Source organism: Rhipicephalus microplus, chromosome 8 (genome assembly GCF_043290135.1).
Source record: "Rhipicephalus microplus isolate Deutch F79 chromosome 8, USDA_Rmic, whole genome shotgun sequence".
Classification (NCBI taxonomy): Eukaryota; Metazoa; Arthropoda; class Arachnida; order Ixodida; family Ixodidae; genus Rhipicephalus; species Rhipicephalus microplus.
In genome coordinates, this window is record NC_134707.1 from 34,240,359 (window position 1) to 34,258,973 (window position 18,615).

The 18,615-nt window shown below is 45.7% G+C and overlaps 1 protein-coding gene across 1 annotated transcript in view; it reads left to right on the forward strand.

The window, feature by feature from the left end:
* LOC119165135 (G1/S-specific cyclin-D3) overlaps positions 1 to 18,273 on the forward strand; it is a 57,290-nt gene extending 39,017 nt beyond the window's left edge. The window contains exons 4-5 of the mRNA XM_037417319.2: positions 16,859 to 17,004; positions 17,938 to 18,273. Coding sequence (XP_037273216.2) covers positions 16,859 to 17,004; positions 17,938 to 18,150 — 359 coding nt within the window. The 3' untranslated portion in view covers positions 18,151 to 18,273. The remainder of the gene's footprint in view (positions 1 to 16,858; positions 17,005 to 17,937) is intronic.
* Positions 18,274 to 18,615: the final 342 nt, after the last annotated feature.

Below are 18,615 nucleotides of genomic sequence, written 5' to 3' on the forward strand. Positions count from 1 at the left end.
GCCGCTGATTGCATGCGGTTTGATCGGCATTCCAACTTGTCATGTTCTCTTCGGTAATCTTCCCTAGAGAAGTCAAACATAAATGTGCACACGTGTGCAATCTAAGTGTGGTGAGAGATCCGAATCTTGAAACATTTCACTAAGTCGGCGTGTTACAATTAGTTTGAGTTGTAGCGCTTAATGTAGATGCAGGGCCATTAGATTACACGTGACTATAACGGGCGTCACCTAAAGGTATAATCTCAAGCCCCTGCAGCGCTTCTCTTCCTCGTCTTAATTTGCGTTCAGGCGTCTGATAATTCTGCCAGGCGAAACATGGATCTGTCCTATAGACTAGCTAAAGCAAAGCAGCGTCATTTCCTTAAGCTAGGACACCCCCTCTGCGAAAAAAAAAAGTAGGCAGATACAGGCTTCTCTTGCTAAGTCTTGAGGGTCAGTGATTCCCCCCCAATGGATTTTTTTTTCTTCAAGCATTTCTTCCGTAGAACCACGAATGGCGGACCATCTCTCATCTGCGCCACCCCGTTGCCAGTCCTCCGCGCACCCTTCTTCACCAAAAGCTCCTATGCAAATTAGGAGACGCCTGCGCGCGCTCTTTATGGCACGGCAGACGGACAATGCTGAGCGCGACCACGTCTGCTGCGACAGACGTATCCCCCCGCGCCTCTTCTGCGCCTGCGCAGAAAAAAGAAAAATGGAACTATACATCTAAAGAAGTGGGGCGCCCTCTCGATGCCGCACAGTTTATAGATAGACAAACGCCTTAGCGTTAGACTATACGGGAACGCCAGATGGCGTGGCGGCGCCCCGTCCGCCATCTTTATTCCTAGTGCGTGAAACTTTTTTGCCCTCTTCTTTGCGGCGATATGAAAAGCGGGCGTATACACCGCTATTTTATTTCTCCCTTCCGCACCATTTGTTCTTCTGTTTCAGTACGAAAAAAAAAAAAAAAAGCAGACGAGCACCTCTATCTTTGTAGTTTTCGTCTGCAGCCATTTTTTTTTTTTTTTGCGTTAGGCTTAACACGAAATGCAGACGATACGCGGCCTCCTTTTTATCATCTGGCAAACCATTTGTTCTCTTAAGCGCGCGCATACGGGGAAGTTTTCGAAATAAATGAGGGCCGTCGCTCCTGCCTATTCTTCGTGGCACCACTTGCCGGGGCTATTTACAGCGCATTTTGCAGCTTCATTTACTACGCAGCGCCATCTTTAATGTAAGCGTAAGCGATGGCGGTATGCAGAGTGAGCGAGCGTGTATGGGTTCTTGGAAAAGCTTTGCTTTATTATATTTTTTTTTCATACATATATACGATCGTAAAGAAATCATGCGTCATGGTTATCGTAATCTTATGGCCTTTCAACGCCCGTTTGATACATGGTGCTATTATCCATACGGTAAAACAATCGCGCCTTTCCTAACGTCTACGCGCACTTGTTGCCGATTTCTCCAAGCGCTATACGCAGCTGCGAAAAGATGGCGAGTATGAAATCTCGAGCAATCCTCTAGAGATGCCTGGAGATTGCATCTGTCTGTATTTTCCCGGAACCTTGTGCATATCTCCTCGCGTAATAATGTTTGCCGCGACCGTGATTGGCAAGTTTCGTCCACGATTGGTGGAGTGCTTGGTTCGTTGATCTTCGTATGTTACACTTTGAGTATTAAGGTGGTGTGGAGGAGTTCAGAGTGTAAATATATTACGGTCTATAAAGTAGAACAAACCTTAATGCAGTTGCACCCGCATCATCTAAGCCACGTATACTGAATGATAGTATGCTTAGAACAGTTGGAAAATTCCCCTCAACATATTTTGGATATGTGAGATATTTTATATATGCAATCACCTACACATAGAGCTTCGTTGTGATGCTCCTGAGAATCGGTATGTGCGGATTGGACTGTGGAAAGAGAAATCAAAAGTTCGCGGATGCATAGGCACTGACCATTAATGAACAAATTTTGTATCGCTGTGAGACAGTAGGTTTATCTCGCGATCAATCTGACATGGCTGTCAACAAAGGAAACGGCTTCACCAACGTCCCTGCGATTGTTCAACAGCCGCGCAGTGATAAGGTCCACAGTCGAGTTTTCATTGGGAAAGGCAGTACCATCTTTCGCCTATTCCCATTGTTTTGAGTCAGCTATATCCCCAAATGCTTGTCGTGACCTTGTTCACATTAGAACAGATATCTGCTATGTCATGTCGTCTGTCGTGCCTGCTGCGTAGGCGCCCTGCCCGCCATCTGCGCGTGCAAGAGGGCAACGTGCTTTCGGCCGGCCGGTGTCAAGGCCATGCGGTAACAGGTTCATGCTTTGCGGCACATGTTACCGTAACGCGTCCGCTCCTAACAGCGTCCTGCCATGCGCACAAAAGCGTCGCTCGTTGGTGGGACGAATGGCCGCTGACCATTTGCGCTGGGAGGTGAGCAGTAGTGGGCGCTGCGGGCGTCGTGTGTCTGTGTTAGGCGATGAAAAATTGTCTACGTGCCCCACGCAATACAGAAGGCGCGCCGGCGGCAAGCCGTCTGTATCGAGTGAGGCAGACAAGTGGCAGACGACACACATGCGGGCGCCCTTGTCGTTCGCGACGCTGAATCAATTGTGTACTTTCAGGTCTAAGAGGGCATGTGGTCGTCTGTGGTTCCATGTCGAGTTAGACGCATAAAGGTCGTCGACAGGCGTTGCAGGTTCATTTAGATCAGCCGGACCTGTCCCTTCCAAGCTTGAAGCGCACACGTGATCCTTCGAAGCCTCTGGAACTAGGCGTAGCGTACAGTTAGGTGTACCGGTAAAACAAAAAGCTTCTGCGCGCGTGTGTGTGTGTGTGTGTGCGTGTGTGTGTGTGTGTGATACGGCACTCATAAATAGAACAATTTTAGCATTATTCGGCAAATGTGCCTAAGCTCGCACTAGAGTGGTATCAGTCCAGGTGTCCTGCTGTGGGGGTTCAGTGCCAAGGGTAAGTATTTCTGGTTAGATATTTCCTTTAAATTAGCGTTAAAAGGATATATATTCCATGGCGCTCACGCATATCATTATATACACGCTTGACTTCACTTGGCTAACATGCGTGGATCGGATCGGATTTGGCCATTGTTGTTCACGCATCGTCGGGCTTACTACGACGCCCGACCATCATTTTTTTCAGGCTCCCATTATTTCTTTTTTTTTTCAGCAGAAAAAGAGTCGCGGAGCTTTCTTATGTACAGGGGGCTGCGTAAAAAATGCCAGTTACTTACCCACTAAAAAAACAATGAAACTCTGTTGCCTTCCCTGACTACAGTGTTTTTTTTTTCTTCGCGACTCGGGGTGCTATTGTTAGGATGCAATTTATGACGTTCTCGACCCCACGGCGACTTGGACTGAATAGAAAAAAAACTAGATCTTAAAATATCAGTTTGTGGTCGTGACACAAGGGGTTGTCCTACTTATTACTTGCGTATAGCTTACTGACATTGAGAGTTTACAAAAACAAAAAAGAAACATAGCACCCGTTAGAAGAAGTGCCAAGCAATGATAGTTAATCAAATTCGTTCTCACGCTTTCAGGTATATTGTAACATAGAACTAGAAGCCTACGTTAGTGCTACGTCATGATTTGTAGTTCATTGCCCTCTGATCAGCAAAATACCACTGAGACATTGTAGCCGAGTATTTTTCTTGTTATTCTTCTGTCAAGCTTGGCGCCTTCGGTCGCGTACGATTACTTGTTGTTCCGTCTAGTATTGCTTTCGGTTAGATGCCCGATGTATTTTGTTAACCTAATCAGTGCAGCTAGGTATTTTCTTTTTTTTTATGTGTAAATGGTTAGCGAGTATCTTTTTTTAGGTAAAGCAGTTCACAACTGGGAATATAAGAAGAGTGGGCAAAATGTTCAGCGTAACCACTATTTCTGTACCGCCTGCCACATAACTTCACGGCACATCGCTTTCGCGAGTGAAGGATATCAGAGTTCCTCGAGTTCTGGACACATAACACTGCATCGGCAGAGTTGTCCTTGTAGCAGATTTCGCTTAAATTCAATTATCAGGCAATCACTTAAACTGCACCTAAACCTTCAGACCTTACTGCTTGTGTCGCCCGCCTTCTCTTCGATCTACATTGAGCTGCAGGAATCGAACTCGTGTTATTGTGCTTTGCAGCGCCACTCATACTAAGTAATCGAGGCGCGGTAGCATAGGTATTATTAACGGGCACCGGGACCACATACTTTAGAACTCGCAGTACACACATTCTGCGCTTAAATTCGCGATATTCGGTATGAAGCCTGTTTCCCGCAAATTTTAGCGGTTGACTTCAAGTGCCGCCATGAACTTCAACTATAAAACCGTGCCGCTTTTCACGATGAATTCGCTTTATAACCTTAGATGTCGACAATGCGGTCACACCAACCTTTAACAGGGCGGCGGCCTGCCTGTCTACCTGGAGATTGCGTCCCTGAGGCTAACCGCGTATATTAACCACTTGCAAATATGAATTCAAACGATCTTGAAAACCGGAATCACTTTCTTTTTTGTCTCCGTGCCTGCGCCCTTACAAAGGCGATGAGGCCTCACACATTGGCATTTGAAGAGGATTACTACAACCGGCATTTCTCGAATTCTCGTTGTCCAGAGTATTGTCCCTCCTTGGCTCCTTTCTGAAAATCGCGATCTAAAAGTCTTCGAGTGGCTTGCAAACCGGTGAGGTATACGTACTTGACTCGACTTGTCTGTACCTCACACGACGGTGGCTAAGCAGGGAAAAGAAAGCGTATCTGTCGGGTAGCTGTACGTCTATCCGTTGCAATATTATACTTCTTCTTATATGTGCGTGTGTGTGCGTGTCATGAGTACGCGCTCAAACGCGATTCCTTAATCTTAGACAAATCCATACGTATATAGCAACACCAGCAGACCCATTGTCTGTGAACAAATACCATCCCCGACGCCCTTTTGATGAAACGTGCGAAGCTGTGACGAGGCCTTTTCCTTGTGGTGCCAGAGACAAAACTGCGATTTGTCAGATTCCCAGTCGTGCGTACTTCGAATGCCTGTCTGCAAGCACGTACGCATGCGTGCGCACGCACACATACACACAGATACATATACATATATATATATATATATATATATATATATATATATATATATATATATATATATATATATATATATATATATATATATATATATATATATATATATATATATATATATATATATATAGAGAGAGAGAGAGAGAGAGAGAGAGAGAGAGAGAGAAAATTCGGTAAATTGGCCGTGTCACTGCAATTCCCCCTAGTAAAAAGGAGCTCGAACTGGCTCCGAGAAACCTGTTTAAAAGGCTGCGCACTAGCAGTGATGCCACTTTTTTATTTAGTTATTTATTTATTCAAAATACTTTACAGACCCAACAGGACATTGTGTGAGGGGAGCATAAAAGGAATAGATACACGAATTGGCACAATTTCCATACAAACAATAAAATAAACCATTTGTCAATTATTATACAAGTCCTAACAGGAATAGCAATGAGAAAATATTAATAATAATTTTAATAGGAATAGAACGGCAATGAAAATCAGATGAGTATACATGTGAGATAATGACGTAAAAGAAGCTAAAAAGCAAACACAATTTGGGAAAATACTTTCCAGTATTCAAAAGAAAACATCGCTCAAGAATACACAACTTAACTGAATGACATGTTAGTATTCAAACATTCAAAAAAAGTTCAAAGTAAGAGAAAAAAAAGTGAGATACTAGTTGTGAATAAACGCGTAGGTGCTGATTTTGATATGATATGATATGTTTTCAAATAAACACAACCTCTGCCCCCCACCCCTTGAAAATTCACTCTTCCGAATAGTGTCGTTGACTTTGTTGGAGATATTTCATGACTTTATTCGGGATATTTTCAGTTCTTCTGTTAATTCTTCATATTCTAGATAACACCAGCGTTGTACGATTGCCGTTTTCATGCTAGGAGACATCAGAAAGATGTCAGACGACCAAATAAATCTTTAAAAAAAACACGGTGTTCCGGTTTTCCGCAAGAAAGCTTTATTCGTGGTTTGGTACGAGTTGCTGACGGTAAGGTTCACCATTTCTAGATTGAGACGCAACTTTTGTCTTCTATTTTCTAGACATGTTCATTCCATTCTGCTGGCAATTCTTGTTCTCGCATGTGTACCTTTTCTTTTCCTCCTTAGTGTAAGGGTGTTTTAGTAGTGTTGCTAAATCGACATTTTCTATAGTGGTCGTTAGCGTGTTTATTGATATGAAAACATGTACCTGACAACGTGATTTCAACGACTCGCATGTACGAACACTTGATCGACTGACGCTTTCCCTACGTTTTTCTCCTTTTGTTGTTGCTTTCGAGTGAAAATTACTTGCGAGAAAACGCTCGTTCTCGCACACCCTATCCTTAAGTGCCTTTACTCAGCAATAGTGCACCACATATCGAGGCCATTGGCTTGTTTTCCTAATTTTTTGGCTATTGTAGCTACGTGACGTTCCAGTTGGACCTCAGTGGTTACGGAAGCATTCCACTTTACTGAAAGGACGCAAACGAACAACCGCCTGTGTCGTTACGAATCTACGCCCAAACCTTGTACGTACCAGAAGGCTGAGGTCCAGAAGCGTCCAGGACTGGGAAGACATTGTACGAACGGACTAAAAATTATCCTCCGCTCAGACCCGGCTATCCATGTGTTCATTCAACTGTTTCCAGCCTCCTGTGCCTTGCACTCGTAAACCCTTATTCTCACGTACACAATAACGCATAACGAATGGGAGTGCATACACTGGAAAGGCTGGAGTGGGTGGCTCTCGCTCGTGTGGAATGTGTACTACGGTACAGTTCCTCCGTCGCAAGAAATGCGAATAAACAAATAAAAGAGACTACGCCTCGGTGTCGACGAACTTTGGGCGTCATCGCCAACGCTGAAAAGCCGGTGCGTGTAAAGAATGGCAACCTTGGAAGAATGAAAGGAGCGAGTTGAATGGAAACCGACGGCTGAGACACGCAGCTTACAAATGGGGAAAGCCACCACCCACCCAAGCAACGACTCGGAGCTGCATTCGAAACGCAGGGGAAACATGCCGGCCATAGTTTCCCATACGCCGACTCTGTGCTCTCCTTTTTTCTTACACTTGAGCGACGCCTTGAGATGACTGCGTCTCGCCCATTCCCCACATATAGCGCGATATCTTTGACTCAACTATGTGAATCGGAGACGGCGAGAGAAAGGACAGGCCGGCCGAGCCACCAGCGGAATGCTGAGTGCGCAAAAACCTCTGCTTTCTTTCCTTAATCTTTTCTTTTTTTTCTCTCGGTCATAAGCCTAGCGAGAAGGTGTAAGGATTGGCCAAGACTTCCCCGTTCGAGCCATTGTTACATGTCGCATTGTTATTGCTAAATGCACCCGAAGCGGGGCCGAGACGGCGTTCAGATTGGCTTGACTCGGCTTTCGGATGGCCGCCACCTTGCATCTGCTCGTGATGGAGCCGGTGGAACTCGGCTGCTCTCGTAGCTCTGTCTTTGAATATGAAAGCCGCTAGTGGTTTCTTGGTGTGTCCTGCTGCTCAGTGTCTGCGTGCACGAAATGTCTCATGCCCTTCCCGGCTGCTGCTATTTGGTCATTCCGTTTTAGTTTTTTTTTTATTGGTGTGCCCGAGGCATGAGGTTTCGGACTGTTTCGTTATGGCGTGTGAGGGTGCAAACCGCGCAGGGCAAAACGATGCTTTAGGCTTAGCTATAGGCCTCGCAGTCTGTTCTGCGGAGAGGTTGCTTCTTCACTACTGGCAGGCGGTATTCCAGCCTCTTCCTTCCCGACGCTTCTCGTGCAGCTTGAGAGGCGCTGTGATAAGAAAGCGTACACTTTTTTTTTGTTTTCATAGCGGTAACTCCATGACGAGGACACCAATGACTTGGGCGTGGGGAGATTTGATTGTTGCCGGCACGGTTATCAAGTTTTGTCCGTTGTCACTCACGCGTTGCTCTGGCGCTGTTTCAGAAGTTGGACTGGGGTCGTATTGATAAAGCAGGCGCAGGCGTTGTGATTGAACAAAACACAACAAGAAAGCCAGGAGAGTGGTTTGCTGTTGCAAGCACTCGCCTTTTTTTTTCTTCTTTTTCACGAAATAGTAAAAAAAATCACAGCATATCCACGATGTGAATGCTGATGAGTGGAGCAAAGCGTCCGTACGTCTGTCTATCCGTCCGTCCGCCTGTCAGTCCATCCGTCCGTGCTTCCGTCCGTCCGGACGCACGGACGGATGGACAGATGCACGGATGGATGGACTGACAGGCGGATGGACGGATGGACAGAAGCATGGACGGATGCACAGATAGATGAAAGCATAGATGGTCAGACAGACGGACGGACGGAGGGACACACAGATGGACAGAGGACGCTTTGTCAGTGGAGTGCAACGTGCACCTAAGAACACGGGCATCTAGCCTACCGCCTCTGTCGAAATTCGGCCCCGAGGCTGGGATTCGACCCCGTGACCTTCAATAAGAATATCAAAGGCGCAAGTGGACACACTTCTGCAAGTTTTGTACACATGAGACGGAAAAGCGAAAAAAAAAGTGCGGCGAATTTTTCCAAGAGTCGTAGAATGCGAAACACATAAAGAAGTTATATATGCGCTGTTTGATTACGTTGTTAAAAGAAGTGACCAACACTAGACAGCAGTAGTCGGTATTGGTCAGAGCTGCTGTGGTGCTGGCGAAATCGAGAGCGTTCACACGAGCTGTGTAAACTTTTCAAAATCAACTATTGTTCATCCTCACATTTCTCCTTATTGCAGCTCTATGCCATTGCTTTGTACTTTATACTTGAAATCTGAGGCCATCACTTACCGGCTATTGCAGCTTGGAATTGTCTTTTACGTTGTCATTTTGATGCTTACCCAGAGTATCTTCCTGAAAATTCATGGTTTACTTCCCGAATGGAATGCATCGCTTGAAAACAGCTAGAGCTGCCAGGATTCAGTGGTTTCAAGGGGGCCAAAAACTGAACTTTCACGTTGATGGTATATACTAATGACGCGAGATTTCCTGTAATTGAAAATTTTGACTAGAGCTTTTAATCTGACAGCCATGCTTAAATAAATTGTTGACGATAGAGGGTTCCTCCTTTTTGTTTTTCAGACTGTCCTTTTTTGTTCTCACTAGATAAAATAAATTGAGGGACCAGGAAAGGCCGTTCTTCAATAAGAAGAACGGCCTCTGTCCGGACATTTTGTTGTTGTCGTTTATAATGCGACACCATATGAACGCTAAGCTTTCTGTGATCACTCATGGGAGACACACCACGAGGTCATGTTCTCACCATCAAAACGCCGACATTTAGCACGTATTTTTTTTTTATTACGGCTCCGGTATTTCCTTAGATGATGTGGCCATACATCATTTGCTCCATCATAGCCATTGTGAAACAGTGTTCTTTGCGTGTAATATAGTTGACCGAGGCGTGTAGATTGCGCATAGTAGCAAATGCTACGTCCCTCTGCATACAAGCTGCGCGATTGTATTAAACATATATATATATATATACATATGAGCATGTGCGAATCGTCACACATGCCTACAGAGTTGCCACGGTTGCGTCATTGCTGTACCGCTCCTCCCTCGCGACAGATGGCGCCACCTATTGTAACACTCTTTCCACTCCTACGCTCTCAACGTGGAGCGGCCAGCGTCCGGGCAGGTATGAGCGTGCCCGTGGGCCACGGGCAGTTACGATTAAAGAACGCACGACAGAAAAGGACTGCGTATACCATCCCCTCCTCAATCTGCAAATGGTGCGGCAGTCTCCCTGGCTCACATATGCCTCTTTGCATGCGAACCTTCGAACGGACCCCGATGGAAAGTATGAAACGAAAGAAAGCCTGTGTTTCGCCAACTCTTAAGCTACATCTCTGCATTAGTATTCGTTTCAGAAGTGGGAGTGTTCCCGTGTGTGCTACGTACGCCGGCAGGGGACGCGCTGGTGGTTCACTGATCTCGCGTTTTGTTTTTTTGTTTTGTTTGTCGATAATGTTCATTAGTGAGCAGAGATGGCACTTTAGCCCTAAAGGTGACGTCATCAAAGGGTGTGGGCCGATGTTTCCTTCCGAGATCTGTGTGGGGACGTAGGTTGTTCAACTTACAACTTCTTACTCCTTGTTGGAGTGCTCGGTTAAATCACCGATTTTCTGAAAGCTCTAAGGCAGCTGTGAATGTGCTCACGCTTAGACACGTCGTACGTACGTACGTGCGCACATACATACATACGTACATACATACATACATACATACATACATACATACATACATACATACATACATACATACATACATACATACATACATACATACATACATACATACATACATACATACCGTACGGGCGTACATGCGCCACTTACGGAATCAATAATTTCGCGCGATGATCGCTCTTGCCTTGAGTTTGCTGGAACTTGCACATTCATAGCGGTTTCCGAATTTAAAAAAATACTGAAAAGCTAGGTGTTTCTTTCTCATAAGAGAGACTGTAACAGTTGCTCTGCTTTCAACGCCGAAAAGTTTATCGTATGTTCTGTGGAACTTCTACCTTTCAAACCCTATGCTTTCGTGCTGTGGAAAGCATTATTTCGCCTTGGTGACATCAGAAACTCGGGCACCAACTAACAGGGAGTTATGGATGACCCAACCCGTGTATGCATATGGCGCTGCAGTGCACTTTGCAACTGTTTTTTGTATAAGGAGGTGTACTGTGACTCTATGATACACGCACTAAAAGTTCAAGTTTATTCCAAAGTATTATAGCACCAGCTATCGCTGTGCAGGGCAGTAGTCGGTGATGCAGATAATGGTTACATATACATAAAAATTACATATGTACTCCTATGATACAGCCGTCACGTCGAGTTAACGTCAATTGTGGTTAGGTGCGACGCGCTGAAATTCATTCACGTAGCAGTTTCCAGGGCTACCATCCTCTCAAGCATCAGCACTTGGAATCGCTTATCGCTTCTGGTGTTGCATGTTCCTGTTGGCATCGTTGCGCAAGTGCAAACAACTGGTATAGAAACATCTAGAACTCTTCAACATATGTCTATACGTGCAACGTTTATACATATACGCAGTGTTCTTTCATCACGAGCTGCTCAATAAAAAAAGTTACAACATGGTCACCTTCCCTACGCATGCTTCGCATAACGTCGACTCCCAAGATACGTGGAATGGGCCGAATTTAGCACAGCCCCTATAGGAGGGGGTACATGCACTGACCCTTGATCCGAAAGGGGACAACACTATCGCCATGCGGTCTCAGAGGGTCTGTTAGTACGCGCGTCCGGCTGTCCGTGCTTCGGCGCGGTGTTCCAGAGGTCACTATACATCCAAGTTGCCATACGTGTCTCGGACACAGCGCGTGCAGTGAATTTCTTGCACGTGGGGAGAGCGCGCGGACATCTAAAATGGCGGCCCGACGCTAGCGATCCTCGCGGATGACGTCGATTGCATACCGCCAGAAAACGACCTGTACAACGAGACACTCTCAAGACGCCGACCAGTTCGTTGTAGAGGTCTTTGAATGCGTATACAGAGCTTGGGGTGGAGTACATTCGGCAAACACTCTCAAATTATGACAGGTAGATTGCCACTATCCCTCAAGAGGAAGGTATATAACAGCTGTGTCTTGCCGGTACTTAGCTACGGAGCAGAAACCTGGAGACTTACAAAGAGGGTTCAGCTTAAATTGAGGACGACGCAGCTAGCAATGGAAAGAAAAATGGTAGGTGTAACCTTAAGAGACAAGAAGAGAGCAGAGTGGATTAGGGGACAAACGGGGGTTAAGGATATCATAGTTGAAATAAAGAAGAGGAAATGGACATGGGCCGGGCATGTAGCGCGTAGACAGGATAACCGCTGGTCATTAAGGGTAACTAACTGGATTCCCAGAGAAGGGAAGCGGGTTAGGGGGAGACAGAAGGTTAGGTGGGCAGACGAGATTAAGAAGTTTGCGGGTATAAATTGGCAGCAGCAAGCACAGGACCGGGTTAACTGGCGGAACATGGGAGAGGCCTTTGTCCTGCAGTGGACGTAGTCAGGCTGATGATGATGACAGAGCTTAATGCCACATCTGTCGCTTCCGTGCGTAGATTTGCGGTATGCATAGACCGAGGCGCGGGACGTGGCTGACGCGTGTAAAGAGGACAGCGCCGTGACCGGATGTGATGACCGTCCGTACGCACGTGCCTCCTGCACATCGGTAGTGCATCTGGGCCAACTGAACCGACACATCCAGAGGGACTACAGTGCCAGTAGAATATACGGCAGCGCTGCGACGGTGTCGCCACTACCGCGACACCTGGTGTCAGAGGGGAGGCGTGCGCTAACAGTCGGCGGAAGGACAGGACTCTTCTTCGGCGATGGCCGGAAACTTTAAAAATGGCCGCCGCGCGCCGACACAGGCGGTGGTGAGTCGCTTTCAGCTGCCGCTGCCCGAAGCGAAAACCAGAACAGGTGGTGCCCTCCTCCCCTCCCTGGTGGGACCTTTAAATGGGAGGGACTTCTGGGTTATTCTTTTTTTTTTGTTGATGTTGCAATTTGTGGTTGCTTCTTTTTCTATTTTGTATCTTCCGTCCGCAGTGATCAATTTAGTAGCTGCGCTGCAGGAGCGAGACGTTGCGAAGGAGACGCGCTGGCAGAGGTAGATTTGAACGAGCCTTCCAGAGGTCAAGGCCTTGTGGGAGCTAAGCAGATGACGTGCTCCTAAAGCTGGTCATCGTTTCATTCGGGTAGTTAGTATGAAAAAAAAAAAAAGGAGAGGGCAGGCATTGAGAGATGACGTCCCCTCGTTGTCTTTCTTATAATTTGGAGCGATTGCGCGAAAAAGCGTTCCGAATCGCGACTCGCTTCGAAGAGCGAGTCCTTTTGACTTAAGTAGGTTTGTTGGCTGTCGCCTCAGCGAGACATGTGTGTGAGCCTCTGCAAAACTCCGAGTTAGCCGAGTGGGGCTTGCCGTGACCTCACAGATCGCCGAAGTTTGTAGCGTCGCGCGATGCTACCGTGTAACGTGACATCCCATGACAACTTCGGCAGTTGCAGTCGTCGATCACTGAAATATGTCCCGATCCCGTAGTGAATGCATCATTACGCGAGGGCCGGAAAAGCTTTTAGGGAGGAGGGAGAAACATGCGATCGACTGGAAACGTCAAGGTAATTTAATGCGTGGTTCCCACTTCGCGTTTCGTTAAGTCTTGCACCAAGCCTGCTTTCCTGTTGTACAAGTCAATGCAGTATTAAATTTGTACCGGCCTTTCCTTTTCATATGTTACAGAGTGTGTAACGTGCCGCCCATTCCTTTGTTCTTTCGTTTTTGATATGTATACGTGTCGTAATTGTGGAAGGTCAAATTCCATCAGCCTCAATGCAAACATGCCTATGCGTCTCTTGTCCGAACGAACGTCTGCGGCAATCGTGTAATCTAGTTCATTACTCAGGCAAATGGTGGATGCGTCCTACTTACAGCTGTTTGTGCGTTCGCTTGTGGGTTTACAAACTCAGACATGCCGCCGCGTTCAGGAACGTGTCGGCTTCGAATGTTACCGCTTTTCAGAAAACCAACAATTGCGCACGTGTGCCTCGGATACCACCTAGTTGTATAACCTTAAGCGTGGCCTTCCTCGAAGTAGGCCAGTCAATGTATACGTGAGGAATTTTAGTAAAAAGATGAAAACCACGTGACTTTGAACCTCTCGACCCGACGCGGCGTCCGCTTCTTTGTAGCTAGCCGGGTGTACCGTCTTTACATACCCCACCCATCCTGAAGGGTGCGCGAGACCTTTAAACGCTCACCTATTATGTGCTATACCACCCGCAAAAAAAGGAGTGTAAACATCAGCCCGGCTTTGCAAGGAAAAGGAAGCTTTCCTCGAAGAAAAGGCGTTCCCGTAGCCCACCCGCTTTTCGGCAAAATAAGAATGCTTCTGTAAAAAAATTTTTTTTTTTCATTTCTCAGTGTGCTTGACAGTATATTTCTGTGTTTTAATGTGTGTCTTGTTCGTTCTGTAGTTACTCTAACTTCGGCGTTCTAATAGCAACATGCCACTCGGGGTCGCGACACACAAGGATAAGAAAAAAAGCTAATAGCACATTTTCCCGCTTTGTATAGGCCCGTGTTGCCACTTATTGTCACACGTGTCAAAAACAACGCATGCCAAATGGTGGCCGCTGCATTTGCTTTTCCGTTTAGCGAATGTGTGGCTCAGCGAAGCACGCGCTATGACAGAAGCAACGTGGTCGACGAGCACGTTGTATAGTGGTTTTGGGACGTTAAACTCCGCATATCAATCAATCAAGCACGTTGCGCTTTGATTACTGCGCCGCAGTTTCGGTAAATTGCCGTCCACCAGCTATTGGAGCGACGCGTATTATAATGCCGTTTTCGCGGGAGTCGTCTACGATATGCACTTCGTTTTTTTTTTTCCCCCACAAAGTTCGCGTATTGTAGACAAGGCCGCTGCACTCGATCGTTGACGTTCTGCGAGTACAGGTGAATAGATACAACAAGCGGCGCGCGTGTTCCAATACGCGAAGAAAGTTCGCGTAATAGAACTACGCTTTGGGGAATAGAGTTGGCTGAGTGCTTTGAAGCGTCACGCTATCTTATCGCAGACGTAGAGGTGTGGCCAGTGTTCCCCGCCAGGAAACGGGGTAAAAAGTAAATAATTTTTTTTCTTTAAGAAACGAAGATGGTGGTGGAATTTTCTTATATTCGCCCGGGGCCTCGACGGTGGACCGGAAGTTTGCTTCCGTTTTTTTTTCTTCTAATCACTCCGCATGCCTAACTTCCGTTTCCTCTTATGTTGGCGTCCCGCTGGCTATTGTTAGTTAGCTTCGGTGTGTTCCTTCCGAAATCAAACGGGCGCGCGTTTTGAACCCTAACGGAAGACACTTGCTGCCCCGCCTCGGTGGTCTAGTGGCTAAGGTACTCGGCTTCTGACCCGCAGGTTGCAGGTTCGATTCCCGGCTGCGGCGGCTGAATTTCCGATGGAGGCGGAAATGTTGTAGGCCCGTCTGCTCAGATTTTGGCGCACGTTAAAGAACCCCAGGTGGTCGAAATTTCCGGAGCCCTCCACTACGGCGTCTCTCATAATCAAATAGTCGTTTTGGGACGTTAAACCGCACAAATCAATCATCAATCAAGACACTTACTGGCGCAGGAATGCCGCCACACAATGTAATGCCATCGGGACCGTCCGCCGTGGCGGAGCAGTCGCTAAAGTGCCACTCGTCTGCTCATCCGTGGGTCGCGGGTTCGAATCCCTGTCGCGGCGGTCGCGTCGCGATGGAGGCTGAATTGTAGAGGCCCATTCACTGTGCTATGTCGATGCACGTTAGAGGGCACCACATGGTCAAAACTTCCGGAGCGCTCCCCTACGGCATCTCTTATAAGCATGTCGTGGTTGTGTGCCTTGAAACCCCAGGAATCATCATTATGACTCTGGACAATGTCCCAACGGCTTCCGTTGCGGGGGGGCAGAGATCCATCTTCCTACACCCCCCCCCCTCCCCGTTCCATCCGACTTGAAGTAGTCCACGGCCTCAGCTTCCTCCATATTCTCGTTTATGCAATTCTTTCTTGCTTTGTTGTTAAGTTGATGATTTTTCGAAAGTGGTAAATCCTGTTTAAATATAGGAACAAAACTCCACAAATTCGTGAGGTTTGAACCAGGAACAGTGGTCCCAATTTCAGCGAGGGGAGCCTGCTCTAGCTTCTGAATAGTGGTTTTTGTGCAAACTTCCAGTTGTGGGAAACTATTTAGAGTTCCGCAGAGTCCTGCTTACATATTTGTAAGTTTCAGATAGGTGTATTCGAATAATTCTCGGGCGATTGATTGATTGATATGTGGGGTTTAACGTCCCAAAACCACCATATGACTATAAGAGACGCCCTAGTGGAGGGCTCAGGAACTTTTGACCACCTGGGGTTCTTTAAGGCGAGAACAGTCCAGCATCAAGTGGTACAAGAATAACTAGTGTTTTTTTTTTACATTCAAATTATGTTAATCTCCCTCGCCTTAAGCTGTACACTTTGTCTTATTTCTGCGATCTGTTGTATAATTAAGTATTCATGGTCTGGTCCAAACCATCTGTTTTACTACCAAGAGTAGGCTATAATTTTCAAATACAAATCTCATTGCCAAACAATGCTATTTCATTGTTCTCAGAAATATGAGCTTCCAAAAGAAGTCTCACCTTTAATTAATACATTTCGCAACAAATGCAAACTATGCATATGTACGTGTAGACTTAGAAGGCTAAGAGGAACTTGTATTATGTGTACGAGGTGATGTTGACGCATTCAGTAGAGCGTTCAGTCTGTCTACCAGCACACTACAGGTACCACCTTCATTATTGTTCTCGTAATTTTATTTTTATTTAAATGATGAAATAGGAGAGGTTGGTGTCGTTATGGCGGCACCGACTACTCCTTCAAACTTCGCAGACAAAATTTGTTGTAAGAAAAATACCAATGGCACAACATGCAATACAGTGAAAGCACGGCACAGCCGGACATCACATGACAGTTCTCGTGATCATTATCGTTCTCGTAATTCTGTTTATCGCTCCACTTTTAGCTCCGTGGCATTATGTTGAACACATATTCATGCTACCGTTTTCCACGTTTCAAAACGAGGCTTTTCTTTTAGGGCTGGTTGGAGACGTTAATTCCGTGTTTGAATAAGTGATACTTAGTGAATCCAGCGTGCGCTTTGCAGCACTAGCTTTGTTCATTCTGAACATTCTGCTATTCAAACTATTGTAGCGGCCACGAGACACATTGTTCAGTATTTTTTTTGCATTTGTTCCAGAGTACCACTTCATGAGCTACAGCCCAGCCCTCATAGCCACATCCAGCGTGGCCGCCGCTGTGCATGGCCTCAGGGGACACCTCTTTACGACTACTGCTCAAGACGAATTGACATCCGCCCTTGAGAGGATTACGCACGTCCGGACAGTAAGTGCAGTGCAGCTCTGATGCTTAAGAAAAGGCATTGAATCAGGTAGCTTTGCTTGAGGTTCTTGCAATGAATAGCTGCTCTTGCAAACCACAACAGAACAATATCATTGGGGTGTATAACATTATTACACATGAGTGAGAAGTAACCTAGACCATAATATTTTCATGATGCACAACATAGTTTTACATGAGCCAAACATGACCAAACGAATATAAACTTGCATTTCGCGTTAACAGAAAAGGCAGTTTCACCTGCTTGAATGCAAATGTTGAAGCAAGCACGGTCATGTCATGCATGTGAGAACCAGATTATTTGGAAAAGAGACCGCAGAAAACACGGGACAAGAAAATAACAAAAAGCGGTACTCGTGACTATTAGTTCAATGTGACAACGATTAGCTTAAATAAATCACACATGCTTACGCTGCAGAAGGCAACCGAAAAACTAGATCAATGCTCACCAGGTATATTTATATAAAACAGCAATGCAGCAGGGAATTGATATACTGGTGGTGTATGTTTTGATCAAGTGAGTAGGCCATATAATGGCCTAGTGCTGGCCTTTTGATGTTATATACTCAAACCTCATTATAACAGTCACATCTGCTACGAAAATACTTCATTATATTCAAAAATTTGTTATAAATGATTATTTAGAACACTGTATTTATGGCAAATAAATTGGTCACTTACTTCGTTATAACAGATAATTTGTTATAACTGAATTCATTATATCAAGGTTCAAGTGTACAACTTATCTATAAACCGTGTTTTGATTGCAGTGTATGACACAGTGTGCTATTCTACATCTTCTAATCTTTTTGTTTGCTCTAATGCAGCAACTATTTTTACTTTACCAATCCGAAATTTTCAAAATCTCCTAGTTTATATCCTGAATAATTAACTTTCCAATCATTCATTACTTCTCAGGTGGACATTCGACGTTGTGTCCTAGAAATCGAGACTCTAATGGCATCCAATATAGCCGCCTTGGGACAGCCACAGTCACAAGCCAAAGGGGACAGTGCAACACTGACTCTGTACGGAACCAACATAAGCAATGCACTTGAGGCGCCCTCTGGTGCCGACCCCAACTTTAGTCAACCAGACACGCCGACGGACGTCCAAGACATTACATTTTAGACCATGAATCTCCTTACAGTTCTCTACTGTAGTCGTGTTGACCCGTTTGTCCATTTTGTTCCTGCATTCTTGTCACATTTAATGCTTTTATGAGATCCCTGAAGAATGCACTTTTGCCTACCTTCTAAGTTTTTTTTTGTGCATCTTCAATTTTTTTTTGGACTATCAGCATTGTGCCGAGGTTGTTGATACTCTTTAAAGTCTTCCAAGAACACATAGAATTAGCTAGAAAGAAATGTTTTTACACTCAAATTCAGAACTCTTCTGAATATAGAAAAGCTGCTTGCATTATATCTAACTGCACCTGTTTCCGAAAAAGGACTGAATTGTTCCTTTCCTTCTTGGCGTGTAGTCAAGAAGGTTGAAATAGCGTGTATCTCACACTGTAAAAGCCAAAGCGCAGTGATTCCCTTTTCTTACTGGAACAGCAGTCGTGCCTCTTTACTATAATAATTTTTCATGCTT